Consider the following 19,219-nt stretch of genomic DNA (forward strand, 5'->3'; position numbering starts at 1 on the left):
GCAGCTGTTCCCTCGCATCCACATAAGCAGGTCCCCAAAGTGACAGTATCAGAACTAGTACTGAGCCTAGTACTCCAGGCACCTTACCTGGTGCCCCATCCACGCATGCTCTGTCACATGATTGATCACTGTCAGGTACAAAGGAAACTTGGGACAAATGGCTATTGTTGGTGTCTATTAGCATACCAAAGCACATGCTGGTTTCCAGGCTCTGTCACCATCAAAATGGGTGTTACAGAGTCTCTGCTGGCTCCTCTCATCTCTGCTCACCCCACCATGTACCTTACGCTCATGGGCTTCCCTTCTCCCAGCTTTTCACTCCTCTATAACCCTGCTTCTTCAGCCATGCGCTCTCTTGGCGCTTTCGCTCTCTCTCTCTCTCTCTCTCTCTCTCTCTCTCTCTCTCTCTCTCTCTCTCTCTCTCTCTCTCCTCCCTCTCCTCTCTCTCTCTCTCTCTCTCTCTCTCTCTCTCTCTTTCTGTCTTCACCTCTTGCTCTCCTCATCTCTTTCCCCACTCATGGCCAAGTCCACTCCGCAGGCTATGTTCAGTGTACCACTTTCTCTCCCTGTTTCGAGATGTCTCTGGCTGTGCTCCCCCTCTTATCTACAACTAAAACTTTCCCCTCAAGCATACCTGGGAGCAGTCATGTCCTCCTTCACTTTATACATTCACCATAAAACGTCCAATCCCCACACTAGCAGGGGCTGTAACAAACTTGGAAAGACCCAGCCACACCAGACCTCAGAGAAGATACGCAAAGCATGTTGGGTGCGACAGTGTTTGGGTTATCTTTTTACATCCCTCTGGGTCTCAATTCCCTGAGAATCTTGGAATAGAAAGAAAACAGAACCAGCCCAGTATAATAGATGACATCTAAGCTCCAAGGAATACAGTTGGGACAAGCCAACATTTTTTGACCTGTTAGGTCTCAGGCAGTCCGTAGATAAAGAAATGAGCTCATGCTAGACGCTAGACCATAGAGGATTTCTGGTGGTTAGGTAAAAGCCAGTGTCCCTGATGGACTTGTGACACAGGTTTTCCACCCCTCCCGAAAGGAGTCACTTCCCTTGCCTCTGGCAGAAGGAACATATGGTTCCACTAACATGTACCTGTGGTTGTAAATCCAAGCCCCTGCTGGTCTCCATGCTCCTACAGGCCCTGCTCACGGGTACTTACACATTTGAAGCTTCCATGTTAGCTTCTTGACCCTTCTCACCTAACCCTGGCCCACCCCCAGCTAAGCTCTCTAGTCTCACTAGTCTCTCTCTTGCTATCTTATTACCTTGCAGTCTCTATGATTCGCTCTTGCTCTCTTGCCTGTTGTAGATAGCTCTGGCCTTGTCTGGTATGTTTTCTTTTCTCTCTGCTCTGGGCTCTTCCAGATGCCTCTGGATGTTCTCTGTTATATACAATAAAAAACTCTTTCCCATCATGGACAGGCCACTTCAGCAGTTTCTTTACTGCATCCTTTTGTATACATTTCCAACATTAAAACTTCTTAATTTTACAGCCTGTCTATAGATTTGTTGTTGACGGTGTAACTTATGCAGACCCACTATTCTGACTACACACTACACAGTGGGCTTCTGTTCACTACATTAAAGTGGACCCTTTAGGAAGTCTATTATGGGTTGAAAAAAATGTTCTCCACAACACACAAAGTGTGTATGTGTGTGTGTGTGTGTGTGTGTGTGTGTAAATATGTATGTTTAGAATGTAAATCATAAAAAAAGTCAAAGCTGCCATCACATTTCTAAAAATAATGATGCTGAAGGGGAAAATAAGCTCCCATCTTTTATTAACAAAATACCCCATATATTAAGATTATCATTGTATCTTCAGTGCTTGGGATGTAATTAATCACTCCTGTTTTACATATATATTATAGTATAACAACAATAATATAATAAAATATAATAATATATAGCAACACAGCTTGTCACAGAAATGAAAACTGTATTATGTACATAGCATAAGCATATTGTTTTCTGTGGCTCTATGACATGGCGCTGCTATCCTCCAGCTGACACTTGACAATCCTTGGATGTCATTTTGAGTGTCGTCTCTCAAAAATAATGCTTTCAGAATTGCAAACACCACGTGTATTCTGTACTACTCCAATTTGGGGAGAAATAAAGGCTTAAAGCTTAAATTCATGATGAAGTGCTTTTTTTAAAATGCGATTATAATTTAAGTGGTGTTGAGTTTATAAACCCTTCTCCCCCACAAAACAACTTGTATTTTAACTTGTTGGCAGTCAGATGTTCAGGGTCTAAGTGTTACATGTCCAGGTTTTCTCAGAGTAGCATTTAAAGCAGGCAGACACTCCAGTGCTTATAAGTATCCATCAAAGTTAAGAACTCAAGAGAAAAACGTACGCCGAGGTTATGTTAAGGGGGTACATACGATCATAAGCTGCTTTGGTAATGGCTTTGGCTGCGTTCTTCTGAATGTCCGGGACCGTGGAGTTCTCTGCAAATGAGAGTAGTTTTTTGAGGCTCCCTGTCTGCTGCATCAGTACCATTGTCTCCATATCCTCCAGGCAGTTGGCTATGACTGCAAGTGCCTCTACATGGAGGTCATTCAACTCCTAGTAATAAAGACAAACACAACTTGAAAGTTGTCCTCTTGGTCGCTTCACGAGCCACAATAACAAAATATTTGACCAAGGCAACCTAACAGAGAAAGACTCTATTTCAGATCGCGGTTCCAAGGGAACACGGTCCATCACAGCCAGGAACATGAGGCTGGCCACACACGATGCAGGGGTAGTTGGGAATCACAGTGAAAATAGGAAGTGAGGCAAGGCTATAAGCTCTCAAAGCCCACCCCCAGTGATGTACTTCCTTCTGCGGGGCTCCACTCCTAAAGGTTCCAGGACCTTCCCAAACACCACCACCATCTGAGGACTGAGTGTTCAAACACACGAGCCTATGGGGGACATGTCTGAACATCACAGTTGTGTTAAAGAAATTACTCTTTTCTGATTTTACTAGAAGTGGGACTCATCAGGATATAGCGTGGTTAACTTTATGTTGACAGAGCCCAAGGAAACAGAAGCTCTTATCAATGACATATCCCTCACCACTTGCCTCATCTTTTCTCACTTCTCTTACTTCAAAATGTTTTGTGGGTTAAAAAAATAAATAAATAAAAATAAAAGAAATATCCATTAATTACAGTGAGTTGAAATTGCTTGTATTATCTTCTACTAAATACAAATATAAAATTCCCAAGAAAAAAGTACAGATTTTTAGGGGGCAATATTAAGCATGAAACTAGGGCCTTATCCATGCTAGGCATACTCTCTACCCCTGAACTGTAACCTCAGGAAGGTAGTTTGGGGAACAAGTGGTGGGAAAAAGCAGCGGGAGTGTGGCTTCTTGCTGGAAGAGTCAAGCGGCTATGGGTTCCCACAGCAGAGCAAGCATGCACGCAGTCTCCCTTAAGTGGGGGGTGGGGGGGTGGGGAGGAGGAGAGGGGGTGGGGAGGAGGGGAAGAAAGAGAGGTGTAGCAGAGATAATCCACCAATGTATTCCACTCACTCACGTGGCTCCTGACCAAGGACTTCACCTCACTTTAGAAAGTGCAGCAGGAAGCCCATGCTCAAGGAATGCCCTGGTCCTACGGTCTTTGCTATCACTCTCAAGCAAACAGGGTGATAGAATTTCGGAATGGCCTTTTGAAGACTCAGTTACATCATCTACAAGGCGGCCATACTTTGCAGGGCCACACCGATGTCCTCCTCAAGGCTCAGTGTGCTTGGAACCAGTGTCTGACATCCAGTGCTACTTCTCCCTTAGCCAGGGTCACAGGTCCTAGGAGCAAGGCATGGGTGGTGGTGTGGCCCCTCTCATCATCACCATGCCCTTTGCAATTTTCTTTTCATTTATTTATTTGTAATAAACTAATACAGTCAGAACAGTTATGAAACAAGCAGGAAACTCATGTATATAAGTTACATTTAAAATGTTTAGCTCATTTGTATTTGGCAACCTTGAGGAAAATACCATTTATCCTATCTGGGTAGGTCTAAACTTTTGTACCTAAATCATTCCTTATTATATCATGTATTTACGAACTTAAAAAAACATTTCCCCAGACCTTAAAACATTTTCTTAAATCCTAAACTACTTAAGCCTAACTGTGAAACTATAACTATCTAGTCTTCAACTTCATCAGAGACTTGAGAAGGAATACAATTATTACTTAAGTTGGAAGTGCAAACCAGCAGCTTCTAAAACTAAGAGATGACAGAGACAGTTTACTGCCTGGTCAGTCACCCAGTCTCTCTATATAATGTTGGAGCATCATCGTCAGCCTTCCAAATATTTTTTAACTCATTGGTATAGAATTCAGTGTATTGACATAGAAATAATGTTATTTTTGATACATTGGTATAGAACTTTATATATTGATTCAAATTTAAGGTTATTTTTGATATGCATATGTTTGCATGCTTCTACTCTGGTATGAGGTATTGGACCTATACAACTCATTTACAAATGTAAGGTTTTCTCTCAGTCCTTTTAAAAGCTGTTACTACAAACTGTTTAGGATAATTAACTTATACACGTTAATGGCTAATCAATCAGATTCATGGTCGTGTCAGACACTAGTCTAGTCTAACATAGAAATATATATCCTAGGTTATCTAGAAACAAGCAACATTTGTGTATTCAGATTTAAGACAGACAGAGACAGACAGACAGACAGACAGACAGATAGATATGATTGTACACTATGTAAATATGAATGTAAATAGATAGATTGATGGTCCTCAAAAACTTCAGAGACCTACAGAATATGACACTTAAAGATATTTTTTAATTAATTTAAGGCCTTTTTGACTTGAAACATGTCAGCTCCTGGCAACACCCCCAGCTCACCTCAATGAGGGTGACGCATCATAAAATCTCCTTTTGGAGATAGCTTTATTAATGGTATGCTAGTCACTGGGTAAAAATGCCCCAGCTCTCTCTACAGACAATATGCTGTCCAAAATGGACAAGACATAGACACAGGCTGAGTTGACTGCCAAGCTCTGCCATGACATGCTAAGCAGGTCCTTCTTCACAATCATCACCCTGAATGACTCACTGGCAAAGCTTTTGCTTTTTGCGCTGGTAACTTATGCTTTCCTGGCCCAGAGATCTTATATCCAAAGGAAGGGATATTTCTACTATGTCACACAACAAATGATTGGAGTTAGAAGTTAAGGCTGTCACATGTTACCTTGGGGTCCCGAGCCCCAAATCAATAAGCAACAAAGAGAGTTGCGATGCAGGGGGAACTTGGGTTGTCAATCAAAAAAATGTGTCTAGAAAATATTAGATCTATTAGGTGTGTCTCTTTGCATTACCACACTTGTGATTAAAGCCACTGGAAAGAACAATAACCTAGTCTGTTCAAAACTTACAATGAACAGATGGGTGTGGTGGTGCATGCCATATTCCCAGCAATTAGAAGGCAGAGGCAAGATGACTGGTACAAGCTCCAGGCCAGGTGGTGCTACCCAGCAAGACCCTGTTACAAACTCTCTCTCTGTCTGTCTCTGTCTCTCTCTGTCTCCCCTCTCTCTCTCTCTCTCTCTCTCTCTCTCTCTCTCTCTCTCTCTCTCTCTCTCTCTCTCTCTCTCTCTCTCTCTTTCTCTCTCTCTCTCTCATAATCACACACCAAAACCAAACAGGCAAACAAACCTTGCAATGACTCAGTCCAGTCTAGTGTTCGGGAATGAAGATGCATCACACATTAAGAGTTCTGATCAGGTAGGTGTCTCTTGCTGAGGACAAAAAGAGCCTACACTGATGAAGAAGGAAGTGATGAATGTCAGTCCTCACCACATCTCTAGTTATAGCTACGAAAGCTGTAATTGCCTGAGTGCTGCTTCTTTTTGGTACAGAAGCTTGTACATATGTCTGTTTGTATTCATGCATTCTAAGTATATGTCTTTGTTTTTCACTCTCTGGTCCTCTTATCATACAACTTGAGATGGTTAATTATAATTTAGGATTTGGGTTTCATTACCTTTACATTATAGAATTTAAGTTTCTGAAAGTTTGAGAAGAATAAATGTCACCCATGAACATGAACTTTGCACTCATTTCAGAGCAAGGTGCAATGTATTTTCTGATAGACACAGTATGGTTGTTTTGTATTAGATGGTCCTTGGAAATGATGAAGACAGGACCTGGTGCAGTGGCACACCCCTTTACTGCCAGCACTCAGGGGGCAGAGGCAGGCGGACCTCTGTGAATTAGGGGCCAGTGTAGTCAACACAGAGAGTTCCAGGCTAGTCAGGATTATAACCGAGACTCTTTAAAAAAAAATTCAGAAGGCCGAAGTGAGGGACAAGGGGAGGGGGCCAAATCAAAATAGTAGCCCAGACAAATTGAAAACAATTAATACCAGGCCTAACTACAACTGAGGCAATAAACCATAGGAAATGTATTTAAAAACTGACATATTAAAATTGTGATACACCCAGAGGCTTGGCACAGTTCTCTGTGTAAGTCTTCCTTAACACTGTGTTGCATTTTTCCATAAATAGATTTTACACAACTTTTGATAATTTAATCCTTTGCAGTTTGTGCATTAAGAATATATTGTAGGAGTCTAAGGAAATATTGTTCAGCCAGTAAAGTGCTTTCCAGGCAACTCTGTGGACCTGAGCACCCGTGTGCTTGTGGTCCCAGCACTGAGGATGCTGAGAGAACAGGAGTCCTGGGGCTTGCTGTCCTGCTGCTGTAGATGAATTTGTCAGCTCCAGGTTGACACACTATCTCAGCAAATAAGGTGGAAAGCAATTAAGAAAGACATCTGATGTTGACCACTGGCCTCCACACACATGTGCCTACCGACACCATAGACACACATATACACACACAAAGACATACAAAACCAGTAAACACACACGTGTACACACACACACACACACACACAGAGAGAGAGAGAGAGAGAGAGAGAGAGAGAGAGAATATTTTAACATGAATAGTATTTATTTTGCTTTCTCAATGTTCATTACTAGCATTTTAAAAACATAATTTTTAATGAATGAATTTTATTCTGTGATCTTGAGAAATCTACTTAACAGTTCAACTAGATTTTTCTGTTCTCTTTGGGTTTTCTTTCTTTCAGGTCTCTTTGGGTTTTGTTTTTTTTTTGTTTTGTTTTGTTTTGGTTTTTTTGTTACTTTTCTTTTCTGTCTTTCTTTCTTTCTTTCTTTCTTTCTTTCTTTCTTTCTTTGTTTCTTGTATTGGCCTCATTATCCTGCTGAGTGCACTGGAAACATAATTAATAACCCTTTGGGCTTTGTGCCCCAGCCTAGATGGGAATGGAAGAGGAACTTTTATGTTTCATTCTACATATTTTAGTATAATTTAAAAGTTTCCAAATGAAATACAAATATTAATTCTGGAAAATACTACTTATATATTTGCACTTTATGTGATTACAGTCTGGTTATTTAGCCTACTAGTCTCATTTTTCCCATCTGTAAAATGAGTTTAATAATGCAATAATTTATATATGATATGTAATAGAGTTGACATATAAATGATACAGCTATATATGTGCTAATTATATGATGCATATTACACAAAGAGCATACACATATAGATTGTATAGATATATGTAGATATATTATAAATTATATATAGCCATAATATGATATAATAATTACTGTTATTTTATACATTACCATATTTTGAAAGAAATAAGATGGCAATAAAATCATATATGCAAAAAACCTGTACCACATCTATGGCAGAGTAGATCTCTCTATGCCACTTTTCTTGTATTCCAAGAAAACAGGAGACAGAACTGTGACACTATCAGACAAAGCTACATATATCCTGTGTTTAATTACTTTCTACCTGTGGTTCATAGGACAGAGAACCCTCTCTGATTTACATATTCCATTTGAAATAATAGGTTGAACTGACAGGACAAATAGTAGTACCGTTAGAGTTCTATATAGTTCTAACAGTGCTATACAGCCTTTAGTACCATGAGAGCTGTCTGCCACAAATGTAAAGTTTGGACACACGACTGGTGCTCAGGATATTGTGGCATCAGAGGTAGGTGGGTATGCCGGGCTTGTGCCTGGACAGCTTTTGAAAGTTTATTTTATTTTCTCAGTTCTGTATCAAGCTCCAAGGTCTGTAATTTTTTAGGAGAGAATCTAGTAATTAATTGCTTAGTCTGAAGCTTAATATTAAATTAAGTTCAAGGAGCCTTTAACATCCCATACTGTCCCCCTCTCCTTATTTTCTAAACAGTGCCAAGAAGAGTTTGTTTAATACAATGCCTTGGAGTAGACGTGGTTGATTTGAAATCTACACCTCAGAATGTGGCTCTGGAATTAAGCATGGGGACTCTTTCAGTGGGTATCTGAGCCTGAGTCATGTCTATACAGCCACGTGGTCTACAGCAGCCTGCTAGATCGGCATTTGCAACTGGGAGACATGAGGCACACAGAGCTTCTTAAAGTGGGAGCTGCATCCCTGGCAAACCTTGTGGGAACTGGGCAACGCCCTCCCCCCTCATTGCTTCTCAACGTGTTTAGAAGGTAAATCACCCTTCTTTCCTTCATCTTACAGAGAACAATGATGGGTAGAGAGATCAAGACTGATTCTAGGTTTTTCAGAGCGAGCTTAAGCCTTCACAACCAGATGGCTTGGTTTCTATTAGTTCTAGATGGCCTCTACAACCGGCCTGCAGCCTAGCAGGCTACACAGCAATGAGTGCATCACTCCTGTAAACGCTGCTTTAGAATGAAGGCCACCCAGACTTTAGGACTTCTCGGAGAGAGAGCTGAATGAACAGGAATGCTGCAGATACCTTGGTTTCCAGGACCTTGGTGATCTGGTCCAGACCTTGATTGTCCTTCAGCATCACTCGGGACTCTTTATCGCACGTGATGACGCCCAAGGTTTTGAGAGCCAGGAGCTGAATAATTGGGTACTCCGACTTCAAGAGCTCTAATATCGGCGGGATTGCATTAAGTTCTTGGAGTGTGGTCCGACACTGAAAGTCCTGCCGGGAAACACCAGTGAGCACGCCAGTCATTTCTACAACAAGATGCAGTCTCCAGGCTGGAGAGTGCGGTGTTCTGGCAGAAAACATTACTGCGCCGCCATTTTCCCATCTTTGATTCCAGATTCTAAAATAACTCACAAACAAAAGAAAACTTCTTGTGGGCAGTAACGAAATGTTGGCTTATGTATGCAAACGCCACCAACAGGAAGTCAAAGCCATCTATGACCTGCAGGATTCATGTTCCTGCAGACTTCTATAAATAGCACTACCTTAATATCTGTGCACGATACATTTCCTTTCACACTGCTATACTGTTTCAAATACTATTTGATGAAATAATGACATGGATTCCTTATCTTCAAGAGGTCGTTTGTGAAATAGCTGCTTGCATTCGGTACTGTAGGTAGCCCTATGTGTGCAAACTTACAGCAGGGTTATTTCAAATGAGCGGTCTTAAGAGAATCAGCATGGTTACGTTGCTGAATGTGGGGACGCAGTTCTGACGGTGGGAGTGGGGCAAGGGCTGTTGTATTGAGTGGTGAAGAAACCACAAACTCTTGACTACTACTAAATCATGATTAAAAAAAAAACAAAACTCAAATGTGATTAAAATAACATTAAAAATTGTAAGGGGGCTGGAGACATGGCTCAGTCAGTGGAGTGTTTGCCATGCAAAGCCTGAGGAGATGGGTCTGGACCTCCAGAAGCCATGTAAAGAAGCCAGTGTGGCAGCATGCCTGCGTTCTAGCTCCAGGGAGACAGAGCAGGTGGGCTCTAGAACTCAGTGGCCGTCCAGCCTATCTTAACCATCGGGCTCCACATAGTAAGAGGCCTTGTCTCAAAAAAAAAAAAGAAGATAGAGAACAATTGAAGACTGGACACCTTGATCTCTGGCCTCCACGCTCACATTTACAGCTGTGCGTACACCCACATAAACATGTGTGTAACACACACACACACACACACACACACACACACACACACACACGCACATGCACACACGGGAAAGCCCCCACATTCCGCTCTTTATCTTTCACCTAACCTCTATATGTTCAGCTTCCTTCAGGCATAAAACTTACAAGTGGCTTTTACAATGAGTTGAATGGTGTCCCCCAGGGGCCTCAGCATGTGACCACATTTGGAAAGAGAGTGACTACAGATGGAACTAGCTAGGCAAGATGAGGGTCATTCCGGAGCACAGTGGGTCCTTGATGGTGTGATTATAAGACAGGACTGATGTCCTCAGGAGGGAGGAGACAATGAAGGCAGAGACTAGAGTGCTGGCTCCCAGCAAAAGCTGGGCACTCGAAGATGCTTCTCCTCAGTGGCTGGAGGATAAGTCAGATTAACACCCCAGCTTTGAACCTCTAGGCTCACAACTGACTCTGTTGTTTTGAGCCACCCCAGCTTATGACATTTAGCTACAGCAGTCCTAATATCTCCACAGTCCGCAGTGCAATGTTTCTTATATCTACTTGAAAGAAAAAGTAGAAAAACACAACCACGAGGAGCCGTTAAAACCACCAATCCATGGATAGAAAGCTTTGAGTCAGCTGAGTTGGAGAGATAGTGTTAATTGACAACTACGAATAATGCAAGCTCCACAGAAGACAAGCCTGTGAGCGCTCTGAGAGAGGTTCTCTAGACCACACTTAGCTTCTGAGATTCTCTTGATTCCATTAACTGGCGTGGGAAGACCCATCTTAAGTGTCTGTGCGGCCACTCGCCTGGCAACGGACCCTGGACTATATGAAGTGGAGGACGTTAGCTTGGCGTGGGAATCCTTCAGTCTCTGATTCCTGATCACAGATGCGATGTGCCCGGCAGCTGACGCCCTGCCACCTTTACTTCCCTGCCACGGCGGACTCTTGAACTAGGAGCCAGATCAACACTTTCTCCCTTAGGCTGTCTTTCACCTAACCTCTGTATGTTCAGGTGTCTTATCACACGGCAGCAGGAGAGTAAGGTGGGGTGGTGAGGGAAATCCCAGGGAACCGGGACAGCGGATGCAGAAAGGGGCCTGACTCCCTCCAGAGGATGCTTGTTTCTGGAGCACAAGGAAGTTGCATTGCAGAGGCAGAGAATGTCTCCTGAGCCTCTTCCCATCTCACTGCCTGGAAATCATCTCACCGTCAGCCCCCTTCCCTTCCTCTCCTGCCCTGTCTGAGGACTTCAGCTGACTGACAGCTTAGCAGGCACGTTGGGAAAACTTGCAGGAAAAGCAGCAGAGAAGAGGCTGGTAAGTCTGTCTAAACCAGCGTTTCTCAACTTGTGGGTAACAACCCTCTGGAGATCACATGACCCCTTCGTCTCCCATATCAGAGATCCTGTATATCAGATGTTTACATTATGATTCATAACAATAGCACAAATTGCAGTTACGAAGTAGCAATGAAAATAATTTTATAGTTGGGGGTCACCACAGTATGAGGAACCATACTAAAGCATCACAGAATTAGGAAGGTTGGAAAACACTGCTCTACACTGACCCGTTGTGGGAGAGGACCAGGCACAGGGAGTAGCGCTGTGGGAGTGGAACGCATCCTGCTGAGACAGCATTCTGCTCTTGTGACTAATGAGTTGCTCAGAGCAGACTCAGATGACAAGTTTTTCATCAATGAACAGTCCAAAGCTTTGGCCACTGGCCATCTGATGCTCTGAGCCCATCAGGACTGCCCCGGTGGCTTGCTTTCATGAATGAGAATTTCTGGAAAGAAGCTGTGTCTGCAAAGGCTGATGCCATCTCAGCAGTGATGTGAGAGGTTGGGACACTGCAGGTCTAGAGGCTGATTTCCTTATCTTGTGCTGGTTCTAGCCCCTTGGATAATGGATGCTTGCTCAATCCCGTGTCAGAGCTAACAGGCTAATAGATGAAAGTCTTTTGGTAAACTCTAAGCTCCTACCAACCCGAAGCTAAGACTGTCAGCAGATACCCTCTGAGGCCTGAGGAGATCTTCTCCTGTCTTGCTGTAACTGCATCTATGATGTACCCACCAATGCATTTTTAACTTTGCCTTGATTTGGGATTTTCTTTATTCTGTTTCCTATAAAACCTCATGTACTACTTCCACATGGGGACGTGGAATCTGGGGTGACGTAACTGCTGGTTTTCCAGGCCAAGGTTACTCAAGTTTGGCTTTAGAATAAACGTTCTCGTTTCCTTTGAGGTGAGAGCTGTGCTTTTTGTGTTGATATTTCCCAGATTTGATATGAATTGTAAGCTTTCCATTTTAAGAGAAATGAGTAGATTCAGATGAATTCCACCTTAATTTGCATGCCATTATGTTCTTTTGAGACTGAAATACATTTCTTTACTTGTGGTAGATAATTACTTATAAAAATGGGAAAGTAGAATGGCATCTGCATGAGATTTTCATTATTTTTTCCTGACTGATAAACACCAAATGTGCTGAAAACAACAATGAAAAACTAGTGAGTCTTAAAAACCTTTTCCTTTTTAAATGAGAAGGCTAATTCCATAATGGGCTTTAAAAATTATTTTATGTGTATGACTGTTTTGCCTACCTGTCTGTGTAGCATGCACATGCAGTGCCTATAGAGACCAATAGGGGGCATCAAATCCCCCGGACTGGCGCTACAGATGGGTGTAAGCCACCATGTGGGTGCTGGGAACTGATCATGGGTCCACTCCAAGGGCAGCAAGTGCTTGTAGCTCCTGAGCCATCTCTCCATCTCCATCCCCCACAACTGGCCTTTTCCCAAACATTTTTTTAAAAAATGATATTGAGGCAAAAACTCAGGGCCTCCCGCATGTTAGGCAAGCATTTTAGTGGAGTCGTGCCCCCGCCATCAAAACCCTGTTCAGAAGCTAACCGCACCTGTACCAAGTTGTAGATGCATTCAATAGAATTCTTCTTCACATCCGGATCCGGGCTGCTCAGCAGTCTGATTAGTGGTTCCAGTCCACCGTGCTCAAAGATCTGTATTTTCCCTGTGTACTCGACGGACATGTTTGCCAGACAAAGACTTGCAAACTCATGGATGACCACTTCTTCTGTACATCACAGATGAGCAAGACAAGGTGTTAGCTGCTTACAGAGGCCTTACTTTACCATCAGCTTGGAGGAGGGGCTAGGATGAGGCACGCTAGTGACCACAACCACTTGGCAGGCTGGGGCAGGAGGTTTTGGGGTTCCAAGGTTGTGGGGTAGATTCAGTGATAGAGTACTCTCTGAACATGTACAAAGCACTAGAGTCAATTTTAGTCACACACACACACACACACACACACACACACACACACACACACACACGGAGGTATGGGGGGGGGCTTGGAAAACAAAGCTCTACAAATCTTGTCCACATCACACTTTCTTTAAAAAGTTAAAAAGTCGATCTGTGATTTGCAAGATTATAATGACAGTTCGCAGCTGATGGTTCATAAATTCTTCTCGATAGGTAGTTGGATGAAGTGTAAAAAGCAATCAGTTCCCTTTTGGAAATCAATGTAGGATGCTAAGTTACCTTCTGGAGCGAGCTGAGCAATGACAGAATTCATGACTTCCAACTCCCTCAGTAACTTTTTAACATCACCTACAGAGGAAGAGACAAAATAGGCATGTTCGCTGAAAAAGTGACAGTGTCTGCTAAGCATTTCCTTAGGAGACAGGTGCTCCTACCTAATTTCATGAATAAGGTATTGAGATCCAAGCACCAACAAGGAGGTGGCAGGTATCATAGGAAGGTCAGTTTACTCCACTCAGATGCCATGTAGCCTCTGCCTCTTCCTTAACACTAAACATGGTAACAGCAAAGTGCCAGATATGCCTGGAACACACCAGGGAAGCTAACTTACAGTGCCCTGGACCTGTTTAGTACATTAATTTTGCTTTGCAATTTTTATACATAAACACTATGTTTACATCATTTCCATCCTTCCTAACCCTCTGATTCCTCCCATATTCCCACTCCCTCTCAGATTCATGGTCGCCTCTTCTTCTTTAATTATTGTTACATCTCTGTCTCTCTTTCTCTCTCCCTCCCTCCTCCCTCCCTCCCTCTCTCTTCTCTCTCTCCCTCCCTCCCTCCCTTCCTCTCTCTCTCTCTCTCTCTCTCTCTCTCTCTCTCTCTCTCTCTCTCTGTGTACAACTTACTGCTACTCACATGTACATATATTTAGAGCTACTATTTGGGATTGTATAACCAATCATCTAAGGATGGAACGTTGTGAATTCCCGCATCTACACTGGCACGCTGACGGTTGTCGTTATGCAGGGTCTTGTTCAGGAAACCACACTGTTGAGATTTCATCGGAGCCACTTCCCTGCCATGTCTAGAGGACCCTGTTTTACAGTACGAGTTGATCTTTCTCCCCCTGCTCCTTCGTTTTCCTAAAGCCTTAGCTTACATTGCAGGTGTCATCAGTTGAAGCTGCGCACCTATGCTCGCTTAGTCTCTCCATTTTGAAATTGTTTTTAAGTTTGATTTTTTTCACAAGCCTGTGTAGAATATAAACAATTGTCTTAATATATTTTGACTGATAGATCCAGCTTGCTTACATTCCATTTAATTATTGAAGATGTCAAAAGTGTTTACAGAGAAATGCAGTGGCTTTTGAAGTTCACTTTTCTGTGGTTTCTGTTAGGCTAAGGCTAGCCAGGTGTGTCTCTACTTCTTGAAGACTTAACTCCAGCTTCTTGAGGAAAAAGAAAAGATTCCTGTGCTTTTTAGTTTTGTGACTTCTCCACGCATTTCCTTTATCTTTAAGGAAAGATTAGCCCTACTGAAATTGGAGGAAAAGTCACTGAAGCAAACTAGCTCTGATGAATTCATCCTTATTAACTGCTGAATACTGTTGGTATTCACTAAACACCTTTTCCTGAGAAATTTGGAGCGGTGGCTTTTCTTCAATATGTCAAAACTTCTGATTTCTCTGTTTCTGTTGCAAGTGACTGAAGGCCCAGCAAATGGAGGCGGCCAGACAAGATTTCAGGAAATGCAGTGTCCCAAGGAGGTGTGGATGACAGGAAGCAGAGGAAATCCTGAATGGATGTGTGTTACTGACAAGGACCCCAGTGCCTCATGGAAATGGACAAAGCTTCCCCCTGGATCAGGTGAAGGAACTGGCAAAGCCTTCCTCTGGTCCTGGTCCTTGAGACTACTCTCCTACAAAGACTTGCTATGAACTGACTCACCCCTCCTCCTGTGCTGCACATAATAAACTCACTGAAGTTCTGGGTTCCATGTGTAGTAGTCACATCAGAGATAGTACAGCCCACGTGATCCCAGGCTTTCTGTCTGTCTGTCTTAGGGTTCTATTGCTGTGAAGAGATACCTTGACCATGGCAACTCTTTCAAAGGAAAGTTTGGGGCTGGCTTACAGCTCAAACATTTAGCCCATTTTCATCATGGCAGGAAACATGGTAGCATGCAGGAAGACATGGTGCCACAGAGGTAGCCGAGAGTTCTATATTTGGATCTGTAGGCAGCAGGAAGAGCAAAGCCTAGCTTGAACATCTGAGACCTCAAAGCCTAACCCCCAGTGTAGTGACATCTTTGAAATTTTGCGTTTTTTTTTAATTCCAGAAATATTATAAGAATATGTTTTCATTTTAATCCCAGGTGTGGGGATATGGGGCTGCTTCAGACTGTCCGCAACCACTGCTTTGTGTTTGCATCATGCTCCAGCAGAGACATGGTTTTGCCAGCTGCCAATAGCTTCTGAGACGTTTGGAAATCTGTGGGAACTTTTCAGGGGGGCATATAAATGCTAGCGCTCCAGAAGGTGCGGGTGGTTGTTGGTCATTCAGGGGGGATTGGTTGTGGTTTGTTAGTGGTCATGCTCAAAGAAGAAGCAAGAGAAAAGAAATGTGATTCAGAGATCTTTATCTCTCTCTCTCTCTCCCCTCCATCTTTGTTTCTCTCCTACCTAGTGATGGAGGTAAAACCAGGGGGATAAAGTGTATGGAGAAAAAACCTACAACGTAGCAAAAGTTCAGTTATACACACCTCCTAATAGTGCCACTCCTTATGGGCCTGTTGGGGGCATTTTTATTCAACCCACTGCAATGTCTGTCATTTCTTCATCCCTACATCAACTCAGTCGGTTTTCAGGCCCTAGCTGTGGTGGATACAACAGGGGATGCCATTTATGGTACCATAACAAGGTTTTTTGAAAAAACCTTTAAAGAATATTTTTTGATTCACTTTACATCCTGGTCATAGTTCCATCCTTCCTCACCAGATTTTAAAGATGCATTTTCTCCACTGATCGACAGGTAACAGTCTCTCGGCATGTTACTTAGATGCTTGTGAGGTCCTGGGAACCAAATTCTGTACATCTTTTTCTTAACAAGTACTGTTCTCCTGATGTCAGTCTGCATAGTTCAGAACAATTTTTGTGACAACTGTACTAAAATTCTTTATTTTTATGTGCTTGGAAAAAAAAAAAAAAAAGCCTAGGATCTATTTCTGGGATTTTTAGATCCCCATGTGTAAAACAACACCCCAGTGCCCTTCAAAATTCATGGCTTGTCTCTGACCTTAAGGCAGACCATGCTGCCACCTGTGCAATCTCCAACCGCTTTCTTTCTGTGTGATTGTCAGCCACACGGAACACCCACAGCTGCAAGGTAAGTGAGCTCAGGTTAACACTGCACCTTGCTTTGCCCAAACGAGCTAAAAGTCTTCATCAGAGAGTCTTATGCCATAAAATTTAGGCCAATTGAGCAGAGATGTGCAAGAACTGCTCTGGGGTGGTGACGGTGGTCCATCCCATCTGCTAACTCACTCCTCCCTGCTCCATGGATGGTTCCAGTTTGCTGCAGCTCTGTGAACTGGCGGCCTGGTTGATGGATTTATTGTTCTCCTTTTGACAGGGGACTGTTGGAAGAATTTAATCTCTTTTCTTTTTTCCCTTGAGGTTAAATTAGCAAAAATGAATAAATAAATAACAGGCAAGTTTGCCTTTCAAGTACTATAAACACAATATTGGTCTCTGTTCCTTCTTTTTCAACTGTGAATTTCCACAGCTCTGGCCACTAGACAGAAACTCTGACCCGTGCTGTGGCCAGTGAGCAGGGTCTGATTAAGCAGGGTGCCACCTAGGATTTCTGGTTGAGGCAGATCTGCCAGCAACTTTAATACCATTGTATCAGGCTTGATTACTTTCTCAATTACCATGTCTCGGTTTGACCATTTAATTCATTCCTGACCTTTCCACCAGTTTACAGCTCCATCTTTCCACCGTGGCTTTGAGTGGCCCAAAGTGCTGGTTTCTGATGTTGTCTGACACCTATCCTGGGGTTTCTGGTGGATGTACTGTAGCTGTCTACAATCACCGTGTCTGCGGCATGCTCTCGATGACTTAAATACAAACTGGCAGGAGAAAGATGACAGAGGCAGCTGTGTTTGGGCCAAAACTGAAGATCCAGGAAAGTAACTTCAGTGTCTTTTTTAATCACTCCAGCTTGGCACAGACACACAGCTCGGTGACTGCCAGAAGAGGAGGAAGGGGAAGGGAAGGAGGGAAGGAAATGGAAAGAGGAAGGAGAAAAGAAATTACAAGAGAAGGGGCAAGAGAGAGCAAAAGTGAAGGAGGAGGAAGAGAAAGTAGAAGAGGAGGAAGCAGAAAAAGAAGAGGCCGGAAAGGAGAAGAGGGAAGAGGGTGAGGAAGGGGGAGGGGAAGAGGGTGAGGAAGGGGGAGGGGAAGAGGGGGAGGAAGAAGAGGCTGTGAAAAGGAGTGCTGTCTCCTCTGGGACGCTTCAGCATCCAGCTTTCTGCTGAAACATCAGTTCCTCTGCCGTGAGCATGGCTGTCCACTGAGCATGAAGGCACGTGTTTCTAAGGAGCATCCCCTGCTGCTGTTAGACAAGCCAACCCAACGCTTCCTGCTTATCTTCTAGCCAAGTTTCCTAGGACACGTGTAGAGCTTTAGTGGTGACTGTGTTGATCCTTCCAAGAGGAGGAGGCCTTACCAGGCAGTTGGGGATGCCACGTGCTATCGACATCATCAAATACAGAGCAATCAATTCAAATAATTGGTTTTTCCCCCCATCTAATTCATGGAATCCAAATAAGGCTTTTAGTATACCACCATTGCTCATCATCGCAGATATGTACTCATGACCTGTTATCATCAATCATTAAAACAGACCGGAGAGCCAGGTATTCTCTGGAACTCTGAGGAAAACAGCACTCTCCCTGTTGGACAAGCAGATGTGATGTGTCATCCGAGCACTCATCAAAAACAGCTCATAGGGTGGGATCTTAGGCCTGGGAAGTCCGAGAGAACGCCTTAACACACAGATGTGAAAATATTTCTTTAAAATTATTTATAAGTGTGTGGGTGTGTGTCTGCGTGTGTGTGTGTGTGTGTGTGTGTGTGTGTGTGTGTGTGTGTGAGTGTGTGAGTGTGTGTGTATGCAAGAAGAGGCGAAAGACTATGGATTCCCCCTTAATCTGAAGTTACAGGCATGTTGGAAGATCCTGCTATTAAGGTCACAGTCCACCATGTCTAGATAGCTTTCCGAGGCATGCTTTCTTGGGGCATGGCGGGTGCTTCCTCTTCTCTGCTTGACCTTATCTGGAGCATGTTTCTAGGCACAGATGCCTGACCTTGCTTGGAGAACGAACCTGCACACAGAGCCTCTTGCAAGTGCTATGAGACCCACTCTCTTCCCCTTGTCCACGTGATAATTAGGTACTGTGTTCTGACCGGCCATTCCTTCCCACCCGTAACTCTAAGGACCCTTAAATACCTCACTACTGAAACAATCATGTGAGCTGTCTCTCTGAAGCTGACTCTTGGGAGACTTGCCCACTGTGCTGACCCCAGTGCAAACCCCATTCATCAATCCTGCTCCCTTTGTCCCCTTGGGTCAAAGACCCTGGGGGGAAGGGAGGACCACTTAGGCAGTTGAAAGCTACCTAGTGTGGGTGCTGGGAACCAAACTCTGGTCCTTTGCAAGTGCAGTATGCACTCTCAACTGTTGAGCCACCCCTCTAGCCCCTAATTCTTAGTAAGTTAGGGTAACAAAATCCTCTAGAGACCCATAAAATGCCATTTATATATCCTGAGCTGAGAATTTTCACCAACAATTTTGAGAGTTTCAGAAGAAGTAAATACCTTTCATATTAGAGGATGGATGGATAAATGAGGACGTAGGAGGAATGAAAAAACAAAACAAACAGGAATAAGTCATTGAAAATCCAAATCTG

At 43.4% G+C, this 19,219-nt stretch overlaps 1 protein-coding gene across 1 annotated transcript in view; it reads right to left on the reverse strand.

The window, feature by feature from the left end:
* Armc3 (armadillo repeat containing 3) overlaps positions 1 to 19,219 on the reverse strand; it is a 90,999-nt gene that overhangs the window by 52,240 nt on the left and 19,540 nt on the right. Inside the window, exons 5-8 of the mRNA XM_051151271.1 lie at positions 13,526 to 13,594; positions 12,880 to 13,055; positions 8,843 to 9,037; positions 2,408 to 2,591 (exon numbers count right to left, since the gene is read on the reverse strand). Coding sequence (XP_051007228.1) covers positions 2,408 to 2,591; positions 8,843 to 9,037; positions 12,880 to 13,055; positions 13,526 to 13,594 — 624 coding nt within the window. The remainder of the gene's footprint in view (positions 1 to 2,407; positions 2,592 to 8,842; positions 9,038 to 12,879; positions 13,056 to 13,525; positions 13,595 to 19,219) is intronic.

This window comes from Acomys russatus, chromosome 9 (assembly GCF_903995435.1).
Source record: "Acomys russatus chromosome 9, mAcoRus1.1, whole genome shotgun sequence".
NCBI classification, from domain to species: Eukaryota; Metazoa; Chordata; class Mammalia; order Rodentia; family Muridae; genus Acomys; species Acomys russatus.